General features: G+C 40.1%; 1 protein-coding gene across 1 annotated transcript; it reads left to right on the top strand.

Annotated features, from left to right (window-relative positions):
- The first annotated feature begins 633 nt into the window (after window positions 1-633).
- LOC137278664 (aldehyde dehydrogenase, mitochondrial-like) lies at window positions 634-22,835 on the top strand. Its single transcript, XM_067811168.1, has 14 exons — window positions 634-1,068; window positions 2,242-2,346; window positions 6,740-6,880; window positions 7,057-7,136; window positions 9,206-9,255; window positions 9,643-9,704; window positions 10,861-10,989; window positions 11,601-11,714; window positions 17,003-17,105; window positions 17,272-17,453; window positions 17,886-18,050; window positions 18,467-18,624; window positions 20,763-20,877; window positions 22,037-22,835. The coding sequence occupies exons 1-14, from the start codon at window positions 946-948 to the stop codon at window positions 22,067-22,069; spliced, it is 1,560 nt and encodes a 519-aa protein (XP_067667269.1). The 5' UTR covers window positions 634-945; the 3' UTR covers window positions 22,070-22,835.

The raw sequence follows: 22,835 nt of genomic DNA on the forward strand, positions 1-22,835 counted from the left end.
TTTATTATAGGGACTGGTAAACCATCATCTCTGATCGAGCGGACCTAGTCTCCTCATTTTTGGCGGTGGACGAAATCGACGATCGTCTTCTGTGGACGGATTTTTGGTGGACGAATGGTCTTTGGACGAAATGTACGGTGGACGAACCGACCGGACACCACTGACACTCTGGAATCAATTCTTTGGATGGCGACACGCGAAGATGCAGGACAGAATAGGTCTTCAGCAACACATGCTTACCATAAAAGGCGATCATACTTGTCGTAAAGGGCGACTAGCGGGATCGGGTGGTCAGGCTCGCTGACTTGGTTGACACATGCCATCGTTTCCCAGTTGCGCAGATCGATGCTCATGTTAGTGATCACTGGATTGTTTCATCTAGACTCGATTCTCTGCAAACCACCGCCATATAGCTTGAATATTGCTGAGTGCGACGTAACACTAAATTAACTCACTCACTTTAGATAGCATGGATGGATCACCTGGATGTGGTTGTACGTCTTCCTGACGTTGACGGCCGGTCCGAGACAAATCATTCGCGTTCTCATTATAGTGAAAACATCTCAGTGGCGATAAGATCTTGTTTCGCTGGACACCAAATGTGTGGCCACTTGATTTTGGGCCATTGGTTCCAGTCTCCAGCATACCCACGGCGCGGAGACGTTAATTTTCGGCAAGTAAGCTAGGTTTAGGGTGGGGGAGTGCATGGGTGCTTTTGTCCTGAAAGTTCATTAAATGACCATTGAAACTCTCATGAAAATGAAGTGTACATCCCCCACCCCCATCCTCAATAGTGTGACCCAAACACCCCATTTCCCTTTTCTTTGTATCCCTGCCTTCCCTTCGATACCTCAGTATTATTGATAAGCACATTCATAGACGTGCTAGACGTGCTTATCGCAAGTCACGTGACGGCACATGAACACACGCTGTTGACGAGCCAAGATGTCTGCTTCTCTGTGCCGTGTGCTCAAAGCTCGAACTGTATTCAACGCTCTAAAACAACACAGAGCATGCATGTCAGCAGCCCCAGACCCTATCAGACAACCGGATATTAAATATGCTAAGGTAAGATGACAGGTGAAATTGTACCATTTGTATAACTAAATTAAGTTCGTTCCGAAACTTGGCGAAACCCCACAGCCAGTGTTGGTTCAGTTCAGCGTTGTGCTTTGTTACTGCAGCATGTTACGGAGCATATAAGTATGTCAGTGCGTCCTCGTTAGGCGAATGCATGAGAATAAGCACAACGTCAAATAAAGAATTTGATACATTTTGCTCACACCTATTTTAGACAAGTGCTCTCTGAATTATTTCACATTGGACAGAGTGACGGCCCTTGTATATGTTTTCTATAAACTTACATTCCCTTTCCGCATTTGTATACTCTCTTCCAGTATTAACCAATCAGGAAGATATTTCACATGGGAACAAGGCCACTATAGACTAGTGCATGCTTTCAGTGTTAGCGAGGTACTAAGATTGGATTGGAACCTTTATGCTAGAAAATGGCTAGATAATTCTTCATTAAAGGAAATCATTGGAGTTTTGTCTTTTGGAGGTAGACATGCTTACTCTTAATCAGTTAATACAAATGATTAATTCTAAAAGCAATACATTGTCCACACTGTTGTTAAAATCAGAAAAAGATGTTGCTTGTGACGCAAGGATACTCATTAGGGTACTGTATGTATCCACTGACGTCATTGTACTACAGGGTTTTACCTGGACACTAACATTACAAGGGGGTCAGAGAACGTCAGACTAGTTGTTTCAAGGGTAATAACAGCAAGGCCCTGTGAATTAATGAATTGGTGTAAGGTAGTGAATCTCTTTCAGATCAATGTTCCTCACCATCTGTCAAATACTTATGGTTCAATTTGGCAGGAGGAGATGTTAGAGTCCATCTGAAAACATGTTTAGTTCCAAATTCTGTTTGGGGCAGTTGTATATTGAACACATGTCGATATCTCACATGTGTGTCTATCTCCTATTTCTTCCTTCATTTTGGAAAAATAACTGATTCTGATAGGCTAGTCTTAACTTTCAGTTTCAAACACTTTTTTTCAATTCTGATCAAAACAACTGATTTGATACATTACCACAGACGGTAATGTACTACTTTCTTGTTCACCATTGTCATAAGGCTGGGCAGTCAATTCCAGTGTGAATTCGGCTTAGTTAATTGTACTGGAGCATGTACCTGGAAGCACATGATTTACAATTGACACCTCTTTCCAGCTGTTCATAAACAATGAATTTGTGGATGCTGCCAGTGGGAAAACATTCCAGACCATCAACCCAGCCACAGGGGAGGCCATTTGTGATGTTGCCGAGGGTGACAAGGTAAGACAGCCTTGTCAAGACAAGTCTGAAAATTAAGTATTGTTAAAGGCCATGTTCCACAAAGCAGTATTTACTCTGAAATGATTGTATCTTCCTTGCATTAGCATAGGCTTGGGACAATTTTCATGATTGTAGTGTTAAGACTGCTTGTTGAAGAGTGCTTGTTCAACATGACTCACTGCTCCATTTAGATCCTTTTAAATGAGGTCTTGTTACTGAGTATATTCAAGTTGTGCAATCATTCATTTGTAATCATTAATTTAGAACAAAACTATGTTGGATCCTTTGCATTAGTGCAGCAAACTCCAAAGGCAGTAACCTCCCTCACATACTTAATTTGAATAACAATGCCTCCATGCATTAGACAGACACAGTTGTATTTGCGTAAATCTGGGTCAAGCCACATTCTGTTTGTGATCAACCAGCACATGGGTTTATCAGGCTGCTTATTGAAGTAACCTTTCTATAGTTGAACTGAACTATGACTGAATAGCGAACAAAATATTGAGAATTATAAGAACTACTTAATGAATGTGACATGTTGTACACAGTGTTTGAAAAACAAATAGAAATGCACATCCTGTCCATTCAATTTGCCCACAATTACCTGTAGGCCTGACCAATTCTGTTTCCTGTTTTACAGATCTGGCAGTCATATTTTATTCGAGAGTAAGAAGAAAAAAATATATTAATTTTCCCTGCTCAGAGTGTTACTGTGATATGTGTGAAATACCAATGAAACCAGTGTGAAACCTAAACTCACTCAGCCCACTTTTTTAGTACATGTAAACAAACCAACAAAGTGAACATAAAACTGTATTTTGGTGTGTTGTGACAGAATTGTTGCACATCATTAACAGACATTTACCACTTAGAACTGGAATAATGCACTTGCTAACTTGATGAGGAATGATTAGACAGATGCATAGGCACGCTAGAAACTGGGACAGCACATGATGTTGCAAACATCTTTGGTGTCGTGTCGCCAGATTGTGACCAGCAGGGCATAGTATTGGTAGCAGCCATTGAGTCAAACAGTTTGGTAGAATGAGCTGCAAGAACTTGGCAGTGTTCTGTCTGAAGAGTGCAATTTGTTTGCAACCATTCAGACACTGTCTTGGGAACATGACATGAAGTGCCATGCTGTGATTGCAAGACATGTACCATGTACACTACTGTGATTTCCCTTTATGGCAAATGAATTTGTCTTGGAGATATTTTGATGTTTCGGTTTTGGTCAGATACTTTGACGTATTATTTGTCACATTATGGTTGAGGCATTGATCGGCACATGGCAACAGACTCCCTTAAACATGTAATTATGAAATATTGTCTTTGAATATTTCATCAGAACACATAAATTTACACATTTCCTGTAATCCTTTGCAAACTAAGAAAATACGAATGTAGCAATAATGTGTAATATACCTTGGCAATGAGGTTTCTGTTGAATAATGAAACTATATAATTGATAGGGCATGATACCCTGTTTTCTGCTAGAAATCAAAATTAAGTGGGGTGTGGTTAGGATACAAGCTGATACCTGATGAGGTCACCTTGCGTGTTCTAATGCTCTAAGTGTGACCTTGTTACCATGTTTGCTTAAACTGATAGCTCAAGTCAAGGTTAGTGATAAGATGATTCTAGTTTTAGGATAGTTGCTGTGTCATGCTCCCCCTTGTGAATGTTACACTGGGATTTTTTCCATGATCACCACTTGGTAAAAGGAAGCCTTTTAGGTGACAGGCGTGTTTAGGGATACTGATTTGCTACCCCATAGTTTTACTCCTGTTGCCAGACAGGGCAGAAGCTTCTATAATAATAGCTGATATCATTGTGAGGAGCTTCTGTTACAGTCATTGTCCCAGCCTTGTTTGCCCATGTGTTTACACAAAAGCTGAAATGGAAATAGACAGGAACAGTGTAATAAAAGTTGTAGTTTGTCATGTGAAAGGCCTGTCTTATGTTGGGCTTGATTCCCCACAAGGATACAATATGTGAAACCCACTGCTGGTGGCCCCCACTGTGATATTCTGGGAATGTTGGTGAGAGTAATGTAACATCCAAAATCACTGACTACATAAAAAATCACTGGCTACATCCAAAATCATGGACTCACTAACAGAGCTAAAAATTTATGACTTCTGGAAAGCAAACTTGTCATTAGTCGCAGCACAGCAACTCATTAAAGTGCAAAAATGTGTTACACTGTTATCTTTTTTTAGAAGACACTGGCCATGTTGTAATTATATTTTGATGATTATCATAGGTTATATCTATTACTCTTTGTCTATCATGACTGTGTCTGATGAGATACCAACATGTTCATGCATGATTGCATACAGTGAACATTGCTGTGTTTTGTTTCTTGTGACATGCAGCACTTAGCAATGTTCCAGCTTAGTGGCAGCACTCAGCAATGTTCCAGCTTAGTGGCAGCAACATTGCCGTGTTGTTTTGTTTCTTGTGACATGCAGCACTCAGCAATGTTCCAGCTTAGTGGCAGCAACAATGCCGTGTTGTTTTGTTTCATGTGACATGCAGCACTCAGCAATGCTCCAGCTTAGTGGCAGCAACATTGCCGTGTTGTTTTGTTTCTTGTGACAAGCAGCACTCAGCAATGCTCCAGCTTAGTGGCAGCAACATTGCCGTGTTGTTTTGTTTCTTGTGACATGCAGCACTCAGCAATGCTCCAGCTTAGTGGCAGCAACATTGCCGTGTTGTTTTGTTTCTTGTGACATGCAGCACTCAGCAATGCTCCAGCCATATGGCAGCAACATTGCCATGTTGTTTTGTTTCTTGTGACATGCAGCACTCAGCAATGCTCCAGCTTAGTGGCAGCAACATTGCCGTGTTGTTTTGTTTCTTGTGACATGCAGCACTCAGCAATGCTCCAGCTTAGTGGCAGCAACATTGCCGTGTTGTTTTGTTTCTTGTGACGTGCAGCACTCAGCAATGCTCCAGCCATATGGCAGCAACATTGCCGTGTTGTTTTGTTTCTTGTGACATGCAGCACTCAGCAATGCTCCAGCTTAGTGGCAGCAACATTGCCGTGTTGTTTTGTTTCATGTGACATGCAGCACTCAGCATTGCTCCAGCCATATGGCTGCGACATTGCTGTGTTTGTTTTGTTTCTAATGAAGCACAACACTCAGCAATGCTCCAGCTATATGGCAGCAACATTTCTGTAATAATGTGTAAGTGATAGAGATGTATTAATCATGACGGTATACACAGTAAAATTTCCTCACTTTACTGTGATGATCATAATTTGTGTACAATTGTGTGTGGGTTTCAAAATGCAGATATGAATACTGAAAAGTTTATTAGCTATACAGTGAAGTTATTGTGGTTTTTCATAAGCTGAATATTCACTTGTGTATACTAAATGCACCTTGTGTACTTCAAACAATACCAGTTAATATCAAGAAGTCTGTGTTGTTGATGATAAAATGAATAGCCCTTTTTATACATAGAAAGAGCAGAAATTGGTTTCCTTGATAAGGCCAGGCCAATTTTCTTTCTCATTTTATGGATTTCTTTCCTCAGAAAACCTAAAGGCAGGAGAGAACAGAAGAATCACGAGTTGGAGAAATATTCCTTCTAAATACTAAAAGTATTTACTTGTGGCAATTTATAAAGTGCATATGGGGCAAAAAACAATCTAAAAACATTTTCTTGTGTGTATACATGTTTGGCCAGTACAGATATTAGGATTATTTGTTGTGTGTGAAAAATTATGTTTTATTGTGTTTCTTATTCTTGAAAATACATTACTGGCAGATCCATTAAACAAGAAATAAAATTAGCCCGTCCGAATGGTGTTTGTTAAGATGACCCGTTATAACCCAGCACAGGTACCACACTAATCTTGTTTGGCATGTTGGGACAGAAATGAAGGGTAGCTAGATTCTTTGTCTATTGGTATCTTTTGAATCACATAGTAGAGCTAACACAGTACCAGAAAGATGAATGTGTAACTCTTTATACACCAGGTGTGTGAGGGCACCTGTTTTATCTGGTCTTTATGCTTGATATCTAAGTGTTGAGCCCAGCATAAATACATACCAGCTTTCATTAGAGAACTCTAAGTACACATATTATACATTCTTGACAGAATTGACCTTATTGTTAAACGATAGGACTGGGAAGGGAACTGGAGTGGAATATTGTCCCTGCCGACTGCAAGGCCATAAGGGTCCACCTGATGAGTCATGACACAAACAAAATATCTGCGAACTTTGCATACAAATGTACAGCTTAGGCAAAGTTTAATTTTGACAAGTTTGATGTTTTGACAGATAAATGCTTTTTACCCCCCCCAACCCTTGTTTTCAATAGATTCTGTTTGAAGATTGCACTAGTTATATACAATATGTTTACTTGAACTCAGGCTGACGTTGACAGAGCAGTGCAAGCAGCAAGGGAGGCATTTCGTCTTGGTTCCCCATGGCGACGACTTGATGCATCAGAAAGGGGGCGCTTGTTGAACCGTCTTGCCGATCTCATCGAGAGAGATGCTGGATATATCGCGGTGGGTAGCGAGCTTAGCTGATTATTGAAATGGACTTTCATTCTTGAAGTTATAAGTATCAAATATATGTTGGGTTGTCTGAATGTTGAGTTATACAATTGTTTGTATCATGTGAAATTAAAACCTTTTTGATAATGTTGTATGTGAAGTTTTAATATGTCTACCCATAATGACAGTCACTTGAGACACTCGACAATGGAAAGCCCTACCAAGTGGCCTTTGCTGCGGATCTCCAACTTGTACAGAAGTGCTACAGGTAGGATTCAATCTTTACCCGGAGTCAGACATATTGTTGTGGTAATAAATTATGCTATTAATCCGATAAGGAAACTGGTTTCTACAAAATTTTCAAACCAAGCAACTATGTTGAAGTTGTGTTGTGTATCTTGAAGTATTGATTGGCTTGTCACAGTCAGTGAGTACTGCTTCATGACCATCAGCATGTTACTTGGAGTTAGATGACTAAAGTATTCAGAACCACATTACATTCGGGCTTTCTGCTTACTGTGCCTGCATCAGAAGACTGAAGCCCTTTTCAACTGAGCCATAACCAGCCACTTGATCTATGTGCCAGGACTCTTGATAAGTGTATTTTGCTGGATATATGCTCATGCTTGCAGAAAATACTGTTAAGGGTGCTAAGTATATGAGCAGACTTTGAATTCTGAGTTTCTTTCCGAAGCCAAAGCTTGTGCATGGACATGTTATTTCTGAGAGGAGTTTGTCGGTGAATCCCTTCAGTAAATAACGACCCGTGAAGATCGAGGGAGAATAGGCATTCAGTAACCTATGCTTCCCGTGAAAAGCGACTAACGGGATCGAGTAGTCAGGCTTGCTTACTTGGTTCAAACATTTCGTCATTACCCAAATGCACAGATTGGTGCTGTTGATGACTGGATTATCTGGTCCAGACTCAGTGATTTACAGACTGACCATATAGCTGGAACATTGCTGAATGCAATACTAAACTCACTCACTCAGTAAATCACATTGACTGTTATTTGCTGCAACACTGACCACATCCACACAACTGCTTTCCATTTGTGGCCAACAGCATGATCATTGGTGTGTGGAAACTCCATAACCACCTCTGGAAACTACTACAGCTTATGTCCTCATTTATGTGTACCATTGTCAAGATCAGCGATACCAAAATCTCCATGGCTATTAGTCATGGCTGACTTGACCAGTTACTGTTAGCATATGCATTGTCCCCACCTGGGTTCCCTCCTGTGTAGTCTTTATAGTGCAGTCACTTGGACAGACATCTCTTATCATCCCTATAATTACTCCATAATGTCAGCTGATGGCTGCTCAGTCGCTTGATACGCTCTCATAAAAAGGCCATTGTAGTTCTTCTCCATGCACATTCTCTTTATGCCTCATTTGTCACTTATTAATTTGTCATACCTGCTGATGTTGACTTTAACCTGCCAGAGCAGACATATGAGAAGGACCCTTGTTAATGGAGATTTTTAAACTCGACGGGCCATAGCCATCAGACCACCCCCCCCCCCAAAAAAAAACAAACAAACAAACAAAAAAACAAACAAGTCATAGAAAAAGATGATTCCATCTTTTGTGATACAGAAAACTGAACATATGCAACTTTGAGTCAGAAATAGGATTTGGTGTTAACTTGGTCAACGACCCTCTAATGAACTAGGTTCCCAGTACCCCTAGGTCAGAAACTGGGTCCCCAGTACCCCAAGACATTAACTATGTACCATTACCCCCAAGGCATTAACTAGGTCCCTTGTACCACCAGGGTGTTAACTTGGTCCCCGTAGGCATTAACTAGGTCCCTTGTACCACCAGGGTGTTAACTAGGTCCCCGTAGGCATTAACTAGGTCCCTTGTACCACCAGGGTGTTAACTAGGTCCCCGTAGGCATTAACTAGGTCCCTTGTACCACCAGGGTGTTAACTTGGTCCCCATATACACACAACTAATGAATTTGGTCGCCATGTACACCCAGCTAATGAACTTGGTCCCCATATACACACAACTAATGAATTTGGTCGCCATGTACACCCAGCTAATGAACTTGGTCCCCAGTACCCATAGATCATATACTAGGCCCCCAGTACCCTAAGCCAATAACTAGGACTCAGTACTTCCAAGGCATTACTAGGTCCCTGGTGCCTGTAGGTCACTTTTCCCCCAGGGCATTAACTAGGTCCTCGTAACCCCTACAAATTACTCTGTGTCTGGTACCCCTAGGTCATTCACTAAGTCCCAGTGCCCCAGTACCCCAAGGCCTATCACTCAAATACCTCTACGTAAGTCTAATGATGTCCTATCTATAACTTGCCTTTGTTGCAGGTACTATGCAGGCTGGGCCAACAAGTACCACGGGAAGACTATTCCCATTGGTGAGTATCCTACAGTCCGAAAATTGTTGGCGTCCTTTGAATGCGTTTTTCATCATTTCGCAAATTTTGGAAGTGATGTGTCAGCAAATTTGTCCAGTGTTAGTACTGCTTGTTCTTTCTTTGGTAAAGTTGGCAGGGTCTCAGGTGTTTTAGATGATAGATAGTAAAGTTTATTTTCTTAAACAGTAGTCAATCTATTGTGTAAATAGCTCTGTCCTCCATAGCAGTGTTGGAAGGCCGGCTTGATACAAAGCTTTCATGGCTTCTTGTTACCTTTATATACATGGGTACAGTACGTGAGAGCCATTCGTGATGTTCACCTTACAGCTGATCATACACATAATCAGGTTGATGTAGCTGACATACGATTGTTTGTATGATATCCAGATGGAGATTTCTTCACCTACACCCGGCATGAACCTGTTGGAGTTTGTGGGCAGATCATTCCAGTGAGTTGCAGTCACAACTACTTGATGTTATCAATCTGGGTTGTTCTATATTTTAATCAACAGATTGTCAGTCTCTTGCCCTTCCTTTATCCTTTTAATATCTTAGGCTGACATCTACTGACACACTTTGAAGACATGTAATCAGCACTTTCTCACGTATCAGACATAATCGACATTTATTCTCCATCCCAAGTCAAACTTGTATCGAAAATCAGTCAAACAGGAACAGTTTTATGATTAAGATTAATTGTCTTTTGCCTATATTTACTGAACAGTTTGATTTTGATTTTTTTTGGTCAGTTTTTCCAATTATTACTGAAAGAATGAAAAGATGTGTTGATGTGGTTGATCTGGTGAAGATCTTTAAGCCATGACACAGGTTCCCTATGACACGAAAGGCATTGCCATCACTGACCATGGTTTCAACCGCTGATTTTCCTGGTACCTGTTGAGAAGTATATATCACTTATATCATAATTTTACAGCAGGGTAGGGGGTGGTACGGTTTCAAAGAAGACCCATGCCTGCTGGGGCATGAACTGTCGACATGGTCAAACTGAAATGCATAATGTGACTAGAAAACAGACTCGTTTTTTTGCATTAATTTCATGATTTACAGTATTTAAGAATGATACTGTATTTACACAAATAAATAAAATATAATAATATGAATAAAAAAATATTGATAAATCACACATTATACAGATTTACAGTTGAATAAAAAGATAACTTCTTTGAGAGGCAATTTAGAAGTTGCATTAGTACATCAACCTTGTTAATTGTATATACTCGGCAAGCAGTAATCTATATATTCTCCATGTTTCAAATTATAGTATCACTTACTTGATAATGGTATTAGTGCCTACTCCAAAATATTACACTTATTACCATAAAGAGGTTAACTATCCACAGAACGTGTTTTTTCTGCGAATAAAAAGTTGTGAGTTGCGTGATGTAAACTCACAGGATTCAGCCTTATTACCCTACTGAGTTTCTCTACATATTCTGTGTTGACGAACACCTGATTATTTCATATAACTGATCTGTCATGACTGTAATTAATCTGTCATGTCACATGAGTAAATAGTGTGAATTATTACAATCCTCAACCGGTACAGCATGGGGGTGATACACTGAGTAAGTGTGTCTGTTCCAGTGGAATTTCCCACTACTGATGCAAGCATGGAAGCTGGGCCCAGCGCTAGCGATGGGCAACGTGGTGGTGATGAAGACTGCCGAACAGACACCTCTGTCAGCACTGTATGTGGCTCAACTAGCTAAAGAGGTAGACAAGCCATTATTCAAACACTATCACAACTCTGTTATGTTGTATCCCTGAAGTAATTGTTACTTGACTAGATAGATTAAATATCTATAGTTCAGTCCTATCCAGCGAAACAACTATTGATTCAGTGAAATGTGCAAGTCCATTTGATCAGCCTGCTATTTAGAGTTGTTTTCCTTGGTTATGTCTGAATACTGTCACTGTGGGTTTGATTTGTCCTGCTGTCAGCACATCTGTTGTAGATTTTTTTAAGATTGTTTTGTGTTCTAGGCCTACGTCACTAATATGCATCAAACATTTTTCTCAAGGACATTTAAGCAAGTGATTTACACTGTGCAATGTTCAGTAAATGGTATTCTGCTTGTGTTAATGCGCATTATCAAAGAGGGGAGTTGCTGGTCAGACACATTGTCATTGTACTGGGATAATCGGTGTTCATACTTTCCTCCACTTGGTGGCCATGCTGCTATTTGAGTTCTACAGGACATGTTGTCTACGGAGGTAGCTGTGATGTACACTAAGTCACTTATGAGGATGACATTCTCCCCAGCTATCTGGAATGAACACACACCTTGTTCTCCAGTGTAGATATATGTTCCTGTCTTGTGCAGGCTGGCTTCCCTCCTGGGGTGATCAACATCGTGTCTGGGTATGGACCAACAGCTGGAGCAGCCATTGCAGAGCACATGGATGTGGACAAAGTGGCCTTCACTGGGTCCACAGAGGTGAGCAGAAGGAAACGGGGTGTGATGCTTGTGTTGATTGTGTTCCTTTGAATTTGATCTGATGACATTTTCTGTTTTTAAGTAATATTGTTATGAATATACATGTATGTAAAATAAAACTCATTTGAAATTTATCGTTAAAATGTTTATGAATGCAGACTTGATCTCGTCAGTATATGGCGCAGACAAGAACAATCCCATTATGATTACATGATGCCATGTAGGAAGTGGTCAAATGCAACATATGTCATATTTGGGATTTTACTTCCTAAGTAAAGTAGAAATTCTAGTACTTTTTTGGTGGAGTCCCATCCGGGATTCGAACCCGCACCCTCAGAGTCAGGCACCTAATCGCCAGCACACAAAGTCAGCCACCTAGCCCGCTCAGCTGTGGCGTACTGAGGGAGTGAAATCCCAAATATGACGTATGTTGCATTTTACCACTTCCTAAATGGCATCGTGTAATCATAGCTTTCGGCCGTGGGAGCCGTGCCAATTCACACTCATCAGAGGGGTACGCAAAGTAGGCAGTCTAGACTACCAGTTGTCCGACTTTCACCTGGAAGTTGTGCTGGCTGAGCAGGCTAGGCGGCTGACTTTGTGTGCTGGCGATTAGGTGCCTGACTCTGAGGGTGTGGGTTCGAATCCCGGATGGGACTCCACCAAAAAAGTACTAGAATTTGTACTTTACTAAGAAAGTGAAATCCCCAATATGACATATGCTGAATCCCATTATGATGTAAAGCTCAACATCTAACGACCTGTGAAGGCTCCAGGGTAGAATAGGCCTTCAGCAATCCATGCTTGCCATAAAAAGCGACTATGCTTCTCGTAAGAGGCAACTACTGGGATCGGGTGGTCAGACTCGCAGACTTGGTTGACACGTCGTCGGTTCCCAATTACGTAGATCGATGCTCATGTTGCACTGGATTGTCTGGTCCAGACTTGATTATTTACAGACTGCCGTCATATAGCTGGAATATTGCTGAGTGGGGCGTAAAACTAAACTCATTCTCTCACTCACTCACTCAACATCTAACTTGATCACATGCAGCGTAAAACACAACTTTGCAGATTATGATACCTTTCTGTATGCACTTTCTGAAACAGATCATCAAAAATGCCAATTCAACCTATAAAGTTGAAAAGTAATGTGATGAAAAAAAGCCTGGGATATCGGAGTTCAGACGATTCACTAATTTTCCCCCAGTGCCTCGGGAAAAAGTAGTTTCAACAGCTATGCCGCGCTGCACTCATAACGCATGGGCAGTGAATAGGTTTGCGGAGCTTGAAACAGTATGCCTGCCTGTAGTATGAGGTTGTGGGCAGTAGTCTAATCTTGGTTGTGTACACAAACAGATAAATAATGTACTCGTTCATAAAAAGACCCATGTTGATTGTGATGTCACAGAGAAAGCTCAATGTCTGGTTTATTCACACCTATATGCCTGCCTGTCTGTCTACAAATGACAATATGCAAAGCACAACTTCAATCATTGACCTCATGCAATTTAAAATTAACAGCAATGGGGCTTATAAGCTGTAAACAAAGAGCCGGCTAAGTGTATCGGCAAATGAACCAGTGGCCAATGAAAAAGCTGCATTACATTTGAGTGCACACCCACCGGCTCTGAATGGGTTCGGTATTGCGACTGCTTCGTTTCAAGGGAGGTAAACCCAAGTACAAAATACTGCACTTTTGATCTGCGATTATACGTTTATGGTTTTATCTGTTTTTTCTTTTTCAGCAATGCATTTTATATATCATGAATAAGTGATAATTGTGTTTTAATTATGTTTGATTTTTTGGTTGCATGTGAGCTTTAACACGTCATGACGTTAAGCCCAACTCAACGTCTAACTTAACACAACCGCATGCACTAAATGATTGAAGGAAACAGCACTGGATGTTACACATGTGACACATGTATTTCTCACTGACCCACTTTCAGACATCTTTTCAAAAGTTTGATGCAGATGAGCTACAGACCTTTTAGTTGTAATTGTATAGCTGGGTTGGTTATCAAGAGTGTTTTTCATGTTCTTGTAATGTAAGAAATGTTGAGGTGTGTCACATGATGTAGCCTTTATCAGTGGTATCTGTTGTGTGTACAGCTTGGGATTCTTTAATAACCTTAGACGACACAAGCACCTTGTCTGTACATGTAGACCTGTTCTATGGTGTCAGCGCTCTTCATGGGTGCATGACAGCTGACTTACCATGGGCAAGAAAGATTTGACATCAGTGTTTCAAAATACTGAATGAATGAAGATATTTTTGTATTTTAGTGACAATTTAAAAGCAACATTTGAGAAGGTTGGGTTGAAATTGAAGTGTTTTTGTCACAGGTAAACAAGAAAAACAAGTTAAACTTTGTCCATAAGTAGCACAACATTAGATATTTATAAGTATGATGACTGAATTAGTACTGTCAGTTGATTTTCCGAGTCTTAGAGTCCTTTGGTGAATCACATCATCCCAGATTGATATGACATGTTGTGACATAACCAGCATACTATTTGAAAGTATGGTAGACCCCACTCACCCAGTCATTACCAACCTCCATAACTGTCATTCATCTGAACACTGGCTGACCCGTGAAGGTCCTGGTTATAACTGATCGTCAGTAACTCATGTTTGTCATAAGAGGTGACCGATGGAATAGATAGGAGGTCAGAATCGCTACCTTAGTTTACACATGTCATTGGTTCCCATTTGCGCACATCAATGCTTGTGATGTTCATCACTGGATTGTCTGGTCCAGACTCGATTATTTACAAATGGCTACCCTACAGCTGGACTATTGTTGAGTGCAGCATGAAACTTAACTTACTCACTCACCAAACACTGACCAGGTGTAGGATTGACATCTTCCACAAGTTCATTTTTATCATTATCATTATGTCAGTATTGTTATGAGTCTTATTTTGTAGTTGTGTGACCGATGCTCATAACATTGTTATATGTCTTTACATTAATATCTTTGCTGTTGTCATGTTTATTTTTCTCTGATTGGCCCAGTTACTTTCCTTCCATGCATGATGTTTTGATCGTCCTTGGCCTGCATTCGCTGTACAGCTCGGTGCAGCTGGTGCTGAATGAATGGCTGCTCAAGCGTAAACTGCTTACCTGTAAACTCAGATCTCCTGTAAACTTATCTCCTGTAAACTTTACTAACGTGGGCTACATAGAGTCCTACCCATTATTTATTTTTAACTGTGCCCTGAGCCCCTAGAGCTACCCCAGACATTGTTCCAGATAATGTTTTGTATCATTTATACAAGTGAGTAATCGCCATCACTGTGACTTACAGTGTTGTTTACATTAGAATAGGTCATTGTAAAATTTGCATTTTTTTAACCTCAAACGCTCACTCGGTGAACCTGCAACCTGAACCTTGTGACTAATATGAGATGACTTTACACAAAATTTTGAATATATTATTTCACTCCAGCCTTTTTTTGTGTAAGTGCAAATTCTTATTTTAAGATTTTAGTTTTTTTCAAGATTTACAGGAATTGATAAATTGTAACTTAGAAAAGTCTGTTCAGCCAGTAATCTGACAACTATTGTTTGGAATGTTTTGATATTTGGGAACCACCTTTGTTTAAAGAAAAAGTCCAGTGCATTTTTTGATTGTTGTATTGTAGTCCTAACATGAATTAGAATAATTTAACCATATTACTTACATAAATTTATTCAACTGAAACTACTTTTTAGAATGTTTTGACACAAGATGACAACTCTGTGCAGTGCAGTGCAATACTGGGCTCCATTTTTCTCATTTTTGAAAGAAAGTTGCATCAATATATATAGTTTGAACTTAAACCCAAGGAAGTTTTTGTCAGGTAGTAACATGAACATATTTGAAAGGATTGTTTTCAAACTTGACTCACCTGCCACATCTGTATGAATGTAGAGTTATGTTTTGACATTTCTTACATTACAAGAACATGAAAAACACTCTTGATAACCAACCCATTTACTATGAACTATCTCAAATTAAATCACTTGAATGTAAGGATGAAGTTCAACCAATAGTTTGATGGACAAATCATTTAATGGACTGTTTTCAGATTTGGGTAGTGCCGTTTTTGTTTGTAGGAAAGGTGCAGTGCAAAGTGTTATCCTTTCTCACATTTTCTGGCTGGTTCCTTAATGTGTTGGTAGAGCCTGATTTAAACCATCTTAGTGATTCAGCCCAGATGATAATGATGAGTCCCATTGATGCCATGGCAATAGACAACTGAAGTTTGACGCTCAGTGTCTGTTATATTGCTATTTGATATAAAACAAACATGGACCGACCGTCTTTGTGTCATGTTCTTTCTGGTTTGTCTTCTCAATAGCACAAGAAACAGTGAAGATATATTCCTGAGACAAAGGATTAATAGTTAAGATCTTTATTGGTCTTGATATTCACTGGTGAAGTGCATCGAATGAGTTGCACTTTTGGATTAAAAATGTGAGAAGATTAGTGAAATCATCAGTCCACTCCTGCTTATCAGTCCTCATGTTGTGCACATTCTGCAACCAGTCTTCTCATTTGTCACTCTGTTGTGTACAAACGAGAAAGCAGTGATGTTGGTTGTTGATAGGAGTGTGTTGTCAGTCCTGCCAAAAATAGTCACACAATTTAGCAAGGATGGAATCACTCAGTTTTGGGCTATTGACAGTAACAACATTATGCAGTAAAGGATGACTTGACCTTACATTAGCTAGTCTTTTGTCACTGTTGACAAGTTACACTTGCATCTGACTGTTTGAACCTGTGAAGGTCCTGGGGTAGAATAGGCCTTCAGCAACCCATGCTTGCCATAAAAGGTGACTATGCTTTTCGTAAGAGGCGACTAACGGGATCGGGTGGTCAGACTAGCTGACTTGGTTGACACATGTCATCGGTTCCCCATTGCACAGATCGATGCTCATGTTGTTTATCACTGGATTGTCTGGTCCAGACTCGATTATTTACAGACCGTCGCCATATAGCTGGAATATTGCTAAGTGTGACGTAAAACTAAACTCACTCACTCACTCACTCTGACTGTTTGAGTACTGTTGACAGCTGGTGTCACTGGGAGTCACTGATTTAGGTGATTGATAAACATGTAATTAGTTACTGGCACTTTCGTCCATGAGGAATTTATTACCAATATTATTTTTGTTAGTTTGTACATAGTTATGAACTTGATGTTAAATGACGATAATTTTCTTCCTCAGTCTATGTTCTTTATAAATGTTTGCTGCTGCAATGGTAAGAGATCACCCTTGTTTTTGTTACCTCTAGGTTGGGAAACTCATCCCACAGATGGCAGGTCGCTCGAACCTGAAGAAGGTTACCCTTGAACTTGGTGGCAAGTCTCCAAACATCATCCTGGCTGATGCTAATAGTGAGTGCTCTCTCTTGGTGTTTCACCCTCAAGGTTGTAGATTTGTCAGCATCATACACCTCCTAATGATCCTGAGATTGATCTGTAATCTTGCACATTTCAGTGTAAACTGTTGAAGTGACTCCTTGAGGTTCATGGTATTAATTCTTTGTCTCCTTGTGTCTAGTGGATGAAGCCGTGGAACAGGCCCACTTCAGCCTCTTCTTCAATCAGGGTCAGTGCTGCTGTGCAGGGTCAAGGACGTTCGTGGAGGAGAAAGTCTATGATGAGTTTGTTGAACGGAGCGTGGAGCGAGCGAAGAACAGAGTTGTTGGCAACCCCTTCGATAATGTTGAACAAGGTCCTCAGGTAAATCCCTCCAATAATGATGAACAAGTGCCCAAGGTAAATTGACCAAAGACCCAAGGTAAACCCCTTTGGTAATGTTGAAGAAGGGTCTCCATTAATGCACCAGGAATAATGTTGAAGGACCCCAGATAAGGCCCTTCAATGATGATAAACGGGGCCCATGGTAAACCCTTCAATAATGAACATGAGCCCGGGGTAAACCCTTCAATAAAGATGAACAAGGGACGCAGGTAAACCCCTTTGATAAGAATCATTGCATTGATGAGCCACTGGTGCAGGTGTTGAGCCTTGCTTGCATGTCCTGCATGTCTCAGGTGACTTGTTATGGGTGGATGAAAAACAGTAAGCCCTGCTGTATCTTGTATATCTGACTGTTTCAGGTGGATGAAGAACAGTAAGCCCTGCTGATGTCTGTATGTCTGACTGTTTCAGGTGGATGAGGAGCAGATGGGGAAGATCCTGAGTCTCATTGACAGTGGAAAGAAGGAGGGAGCCAAACTTTGTGCCGGGGGCAACCGGGTTGGTGATCGGGGCTACTATGTGCAGCCAACTGTCTTCACGGATGTGAAAGACAACATGAGAATAGCCAGAGAAGAGGTACGTTTAGAAGACATGGTCAATGTTGTGGTTGTCTGTTTTCACCATTCACATAAAACATATTTCATGACAAGGTCGCAAATTATATTATCCTGTAATATTTCAGTTGTGCTTGTATTTTTCCTTGTAAAGATGTTGAGTCATTACTAACCTAGGTGCCATTGTACAAAGTGATCTTACTGCTAGGGGACTGTTATTTTTTACTAGGGGAGCGTGACAATGGTTATGATGTAGAAGTATGTGCAATGTGAATGACACCCCGCCTCTAAAATTTATGCACAAAGTAAGTGTATGAAATCAATATCATCTCCGCTCTCCTCCTCCTCCTTCAGTAATGCTCAGTTCACTGATTTGTCTCCCAGGACTTGTCCTATACAGATTGTAGTTCATGCTTTCTATTACTTTGTGGTGGCCAGATCTTCGGACCAGTGATGCAGATCCTGAAATTCAAGAATGTGGACGAGCTGATTGAGCGCGCCAACAACACAGAGTACGGTTTGGCTGCAGGAGTGATGTCCCAAGACATCGACAAGGTCATGTACATCGCCAACAGTCTGAGAGCAGGAACTGTCTGGTAAGGGCATGGAGTGAGATAGTCAGTGATTCAGCTGAAGTAGGAACACCTGAAAATACCTGAGTGTGCCCTCTGGACCATTTCAGTTACAAAAGAAAATGATATAGGTATATAAATATGTAAGACACGTTTCCATACCCAAGACTGGACATTGTTTAATTGGACAATTTTAAATGAATTGTATTCTCCAGTATAGAAGGTTGTGCCTTTTGCTGTTTACATAATTTCGGCATTTTTAGTTTCTTTTTTTCTCCAAGTCTAACAACGTTCAGATGGTATGTGCAAATGTTATCGTTCACTATTTGGTAAGCTGTGTTCTGACTGGTAAATTCAAAAGGTTATCATACTCGACTTTGTACTTGGGCTTGATAGACTCAGTATAGGAGATCAGAGTCTGCGGCCAGTGCAGAGAAAATTTTGTAAGTCCTGCAGAACCTTACATATTAGCTGTTGTCTGATTGGTTATACAGGGGCAGCTGTCTTACCCCGGAACCTAAATAACTAAATAACTTGCATATAGGCTAACTAATTCGGACTTCGTGTAACTCTGATTTCGGTCTGAAATGTCCGCAATTCAAGGTAATTTATTATGAAAACATTGCTAATTAACTCAGACTAGAGGGACTGCCTGAGACGGAAGTGCTTTATAGTTACCCGATTACCGACTTCAAACGGATTATCAGGTGTGATGATAACCAATTAACAAAAGGAATTAACAAAGCAGTTCAGCAAGCTGACACGACTCACTCGGTGTCAGTTTGATGGTGTGTGATGCTACGAAAAATCAAGTATTTTGCTCAGACCCACGATGACAGGATGCTGCAATGTGCTTTGTCGTTAGAAACAGTTGTGCAAAACTTTGTACAGAATTGGCGGTTTGCACAACACAAACAAACCGACCTGAGGGACTATTTCCACAAATAAAGCATGTAAAGGAGTGTAGTTAATGATACTGAAATTATGTTTACTTAGATGATAAGGTCACATTGTAGAATGTGATGGGCCCTAGACTATGAATATTCCTGGTTGTTAGGTTGGAAACACCTTGATGTCTTCTCAAGGAGAACTGACAGAAATTCTGTCAGTATGGGTGGGGGGAAGTACTTCACCTGATTTATTTTTGCCTTTCGGTGTGCACTTACCCCCAAAAATCATCAAAATTGCCAAGTCAACCTATAGAATTGAAATATAAAAACCATGATTCACTAATTTTCTCCCAGCGCCGGGGGAAAAAAGTAGTGATGCTGCACTGTGCTCATAACACATGCACAGATAATAGGTTCACGAAGCTTGAAACAGTATGCCTGCCAAAGAATTAGGTCATGAGCAGAAATGTACACAAATCAGTAAATTATCTACTTGTTACATAAAAAAACATGTTGATTGTGATAGGCAGACTCTGACACAGAGAAAACTCAATGTCAGGTTTATTGACACCTATAATACCTATATGACAATATGCAGTGCAGAACTTCAGTCATTGACTACATGCAATTTGAAATTAACACCTAACTGGCTTATATGCCATAAACAAGGAGCCAGCTACGCGTATTGGCAGATGAACTATTTCCAGTGAATAGGCTTCGTTTGGGGGAGGTAAACCCAAGTACAAAACATTGCACTTTTGATTTTCGATTATACACTTATGATTTTGTTTATTTGTATTTTCTTAATCATCAAAGCATTTTATATATCGTGAATATGTGATAACTCAGTCTTAATTATGTTTGATTTTTTGGTTGTGTGTGACCTTTAACTAAGTGTTAATCCAAAATAAATCATCTGTTACATATTTCCACTTTCTAAATGGCATTGTGTAAACATGCTAATTTGCATGAAAAGAAATCATACTATTACAGTACTTTCTCATGAGGGAAGGTGATACCTGGAAAGATATTTGTTAGCATATGAACACTTGTAACTAAGTGTGAATTACATTGTTACGCAGTGTCAATGCTGTTTCATGTGTTAGAATGTGATCATTGTAGCAATGAGTCACATTGTTCAAGCATTGTCAATGTTGTGTTGTGTGTAAGAATGTGATCATTGTAACAGTGAGTCACATTGTTCAAGCATTGTCAATGTTGTGTCAAGTATAAGAATGTGGTCTTTGTAACAGTGAGACATTATTCATGCAGGGTCAACTGTTTTGATGTGTTCGATGCTGGAGCACCATTTGGTGGCTACAAGATGTCTGGAAATGGACGTGAACTCGGGGAGTACAGTCTTGAACTATACACAGAAGTGAAAACGGTAAGCTTCTGCTGGATCTGTTTCGCTTACTGTTCCATCAGTGATGGTAGAACTGTTGGAATCACTGGCTGGTTACACTGTATGGTCAGGAGAAGGCTTTTTTTTGTAAACTGAACAACACGTTTTTTATGGTTCAAGCTGTCGAGTAATGCTGCCCAACTACCTCCCCCTAGAAACTTCTTGTATAATTCAGGTATCTCATTCGGGAAAGAAAGCTCTGGAACAGACTATGACAATGTTAAAAGTGCTAAAACTGTCATTTTGCTATGTGTATAAGTTTGACATGTGTTAATGCATCCTGCAGTTGAAAGGTTGTGTTTTCGTTTAGTCTCACCTTTGATGATGTCTCCCTTAATGGGTTTAGGTATGGGAGGGAAGTAATAAGACAATATGAAGTTGACCTATGGTGTAATTGTTAAATGCATCTTGTCAGCCAGCATTGAGTGAGTGAGTTTGGTTTTAGTCCACTTCTAACAATATTCCGGCAATTTCCAGGTAGGGAAGACCAGAAATAGGAATCACACATTGTACCCACAGACCACAATGAGTGTACAGTGTGGCCCATGCATGTGGACTATGTTTGTACTGTTACCTCAACCGTAGTACCCCACTCCATTAATAATTGAACTTGTATGCAAAACTGTTTGATAGTCTTCCAGTGTTCGATATTGAAATAACAAGCAATAGTTACTGATGTGTACCGGGTAGATATGGTTGGGTACAGGGTAGCTACGGTTGGGTACAGGGTAGCTACGGTTGGGTACAGGGTATTCATTCCCATTTAGCATAGTGACATATGATAGACTATTCACAATTTGGAGCTTTTTTGAAATTCATTGTTTTCATTTGGACATGGACAAGTTGATGTAGCTGCATGATTAAGGGGAGATAATTCTGTGCTCCCTGCTGTTATGCAAGGTTACATAGTTGCAGGATGCTCCAGGTATGATGTAAATTTGTCAGTGTCAGACCCAGTTCTGTAATGAAACCACAAGGAGTTGGGGAGGGGGGAGGTGCGCACAGTTGGTGGGCATTGTCCAGATAATTTTTATTACTTATTGATTTTATTTCAGCAGCTTTTTCTACATGTCTACAGCATTGTTTGCATTATCACAGAGTGCATGTTGACAGTTTCCAATTGTATCATCGTATCTTGCAGGTCACCATGAAGCTGTTGCAGAAGAACTCCTAAATGTTAGAAGGTACAGACGGACATGTCTACTTCCATATCCCCGCTCTCTTGTAGAGTGGACTTTGCCAGGCATTGTTATGAGGCTTCCCGTTAAGTACAATGAGGCTTCAGGATCAGATCATTTTACTATCATCATAACAATATATCTTGTATTTAACTGAATCTTAACACCTTTAATTTGTTTTGTAAAACATGTATTTGTGACAGGGTATTTTTATTAGATGTGTGGTGTCTGGTGATCCCAATTCTTAAATGAGATGTGTAACTAAAGGAAAACGGATACAACCTCCAGTAATAAATAATGCCTTTGTGTTAACATTGGTCCAGGTGAACAAGTTAATTTTTTATAAATTTTGTTTCAATACCTCAGATTTCATGTTCGCGTGGGCGATTTTCCCCGAAATCCAAGGCTACATACATGTTGTCTTTATGTTGTATGACACAAGGATTAGACTGTGTCGACAGAGAGCATTTAGTATTCATATGTCATGTTTCACAGATTCTAGATCTAGATATTGGAAGGTATCTGATGTTATGGAAGGATGAAGAGTATCCTGGATTGGTGAAGTTGTTGCTGTTTCTGCAAAAAAATATTTTATGTACTAAATCGTCACACTGTTTCACAGGTTGTCTGTTTAGTGTAACAGCCTCAGATAGTGCTAGTGTTAAGGATACTATATATTTTATACGATCTTGTTGATAAGTGGAACATTGCAGCAATATGTGCACACTGTATTTGTAATAAAAAATAATGCTAACATAACAA

This window comes from Haliotis asinina, chromosome 3 (assembly GCF_037392515.1).
Source record: "Haliotis asinina isolate JCU_RB_2024 chromosome 3, JCU_Hal_asi_v2, whole genome shotgun sequence".
Classification (NCBI taxonomy): domain Eukaryota; kingdom Metazoa; phylum Mollusca; class Gastropoda; order Lepetellida; family Haliotidae; genus Haliotis; species Haliotis asinina.

Bases quoted from the DNA above. Each gene is read 5' to 3' on its own strand.
- LOC137278664 (XM_067811168.1), top strand. From the start codon at position 946: ATGTCTGCTTCTCTGTGCCGTGTGCTCAAAGCTCGAACTGTATTCAAC. The intron at 1,069-2,241 runs GTAAGATGACAG...ACCTCTTTCCAG, and splicing joins CGGATATTAAATATGCTAAG to CTGTTCATAAACAATGAATT. The intron at 11,715-17,002 runs GTGAGCAGAAGG...TGTTACCTCTAG, and splicing joins CCTTCACTGGGTCCACAGAG to GTTGGGAAACTCATCCCACA.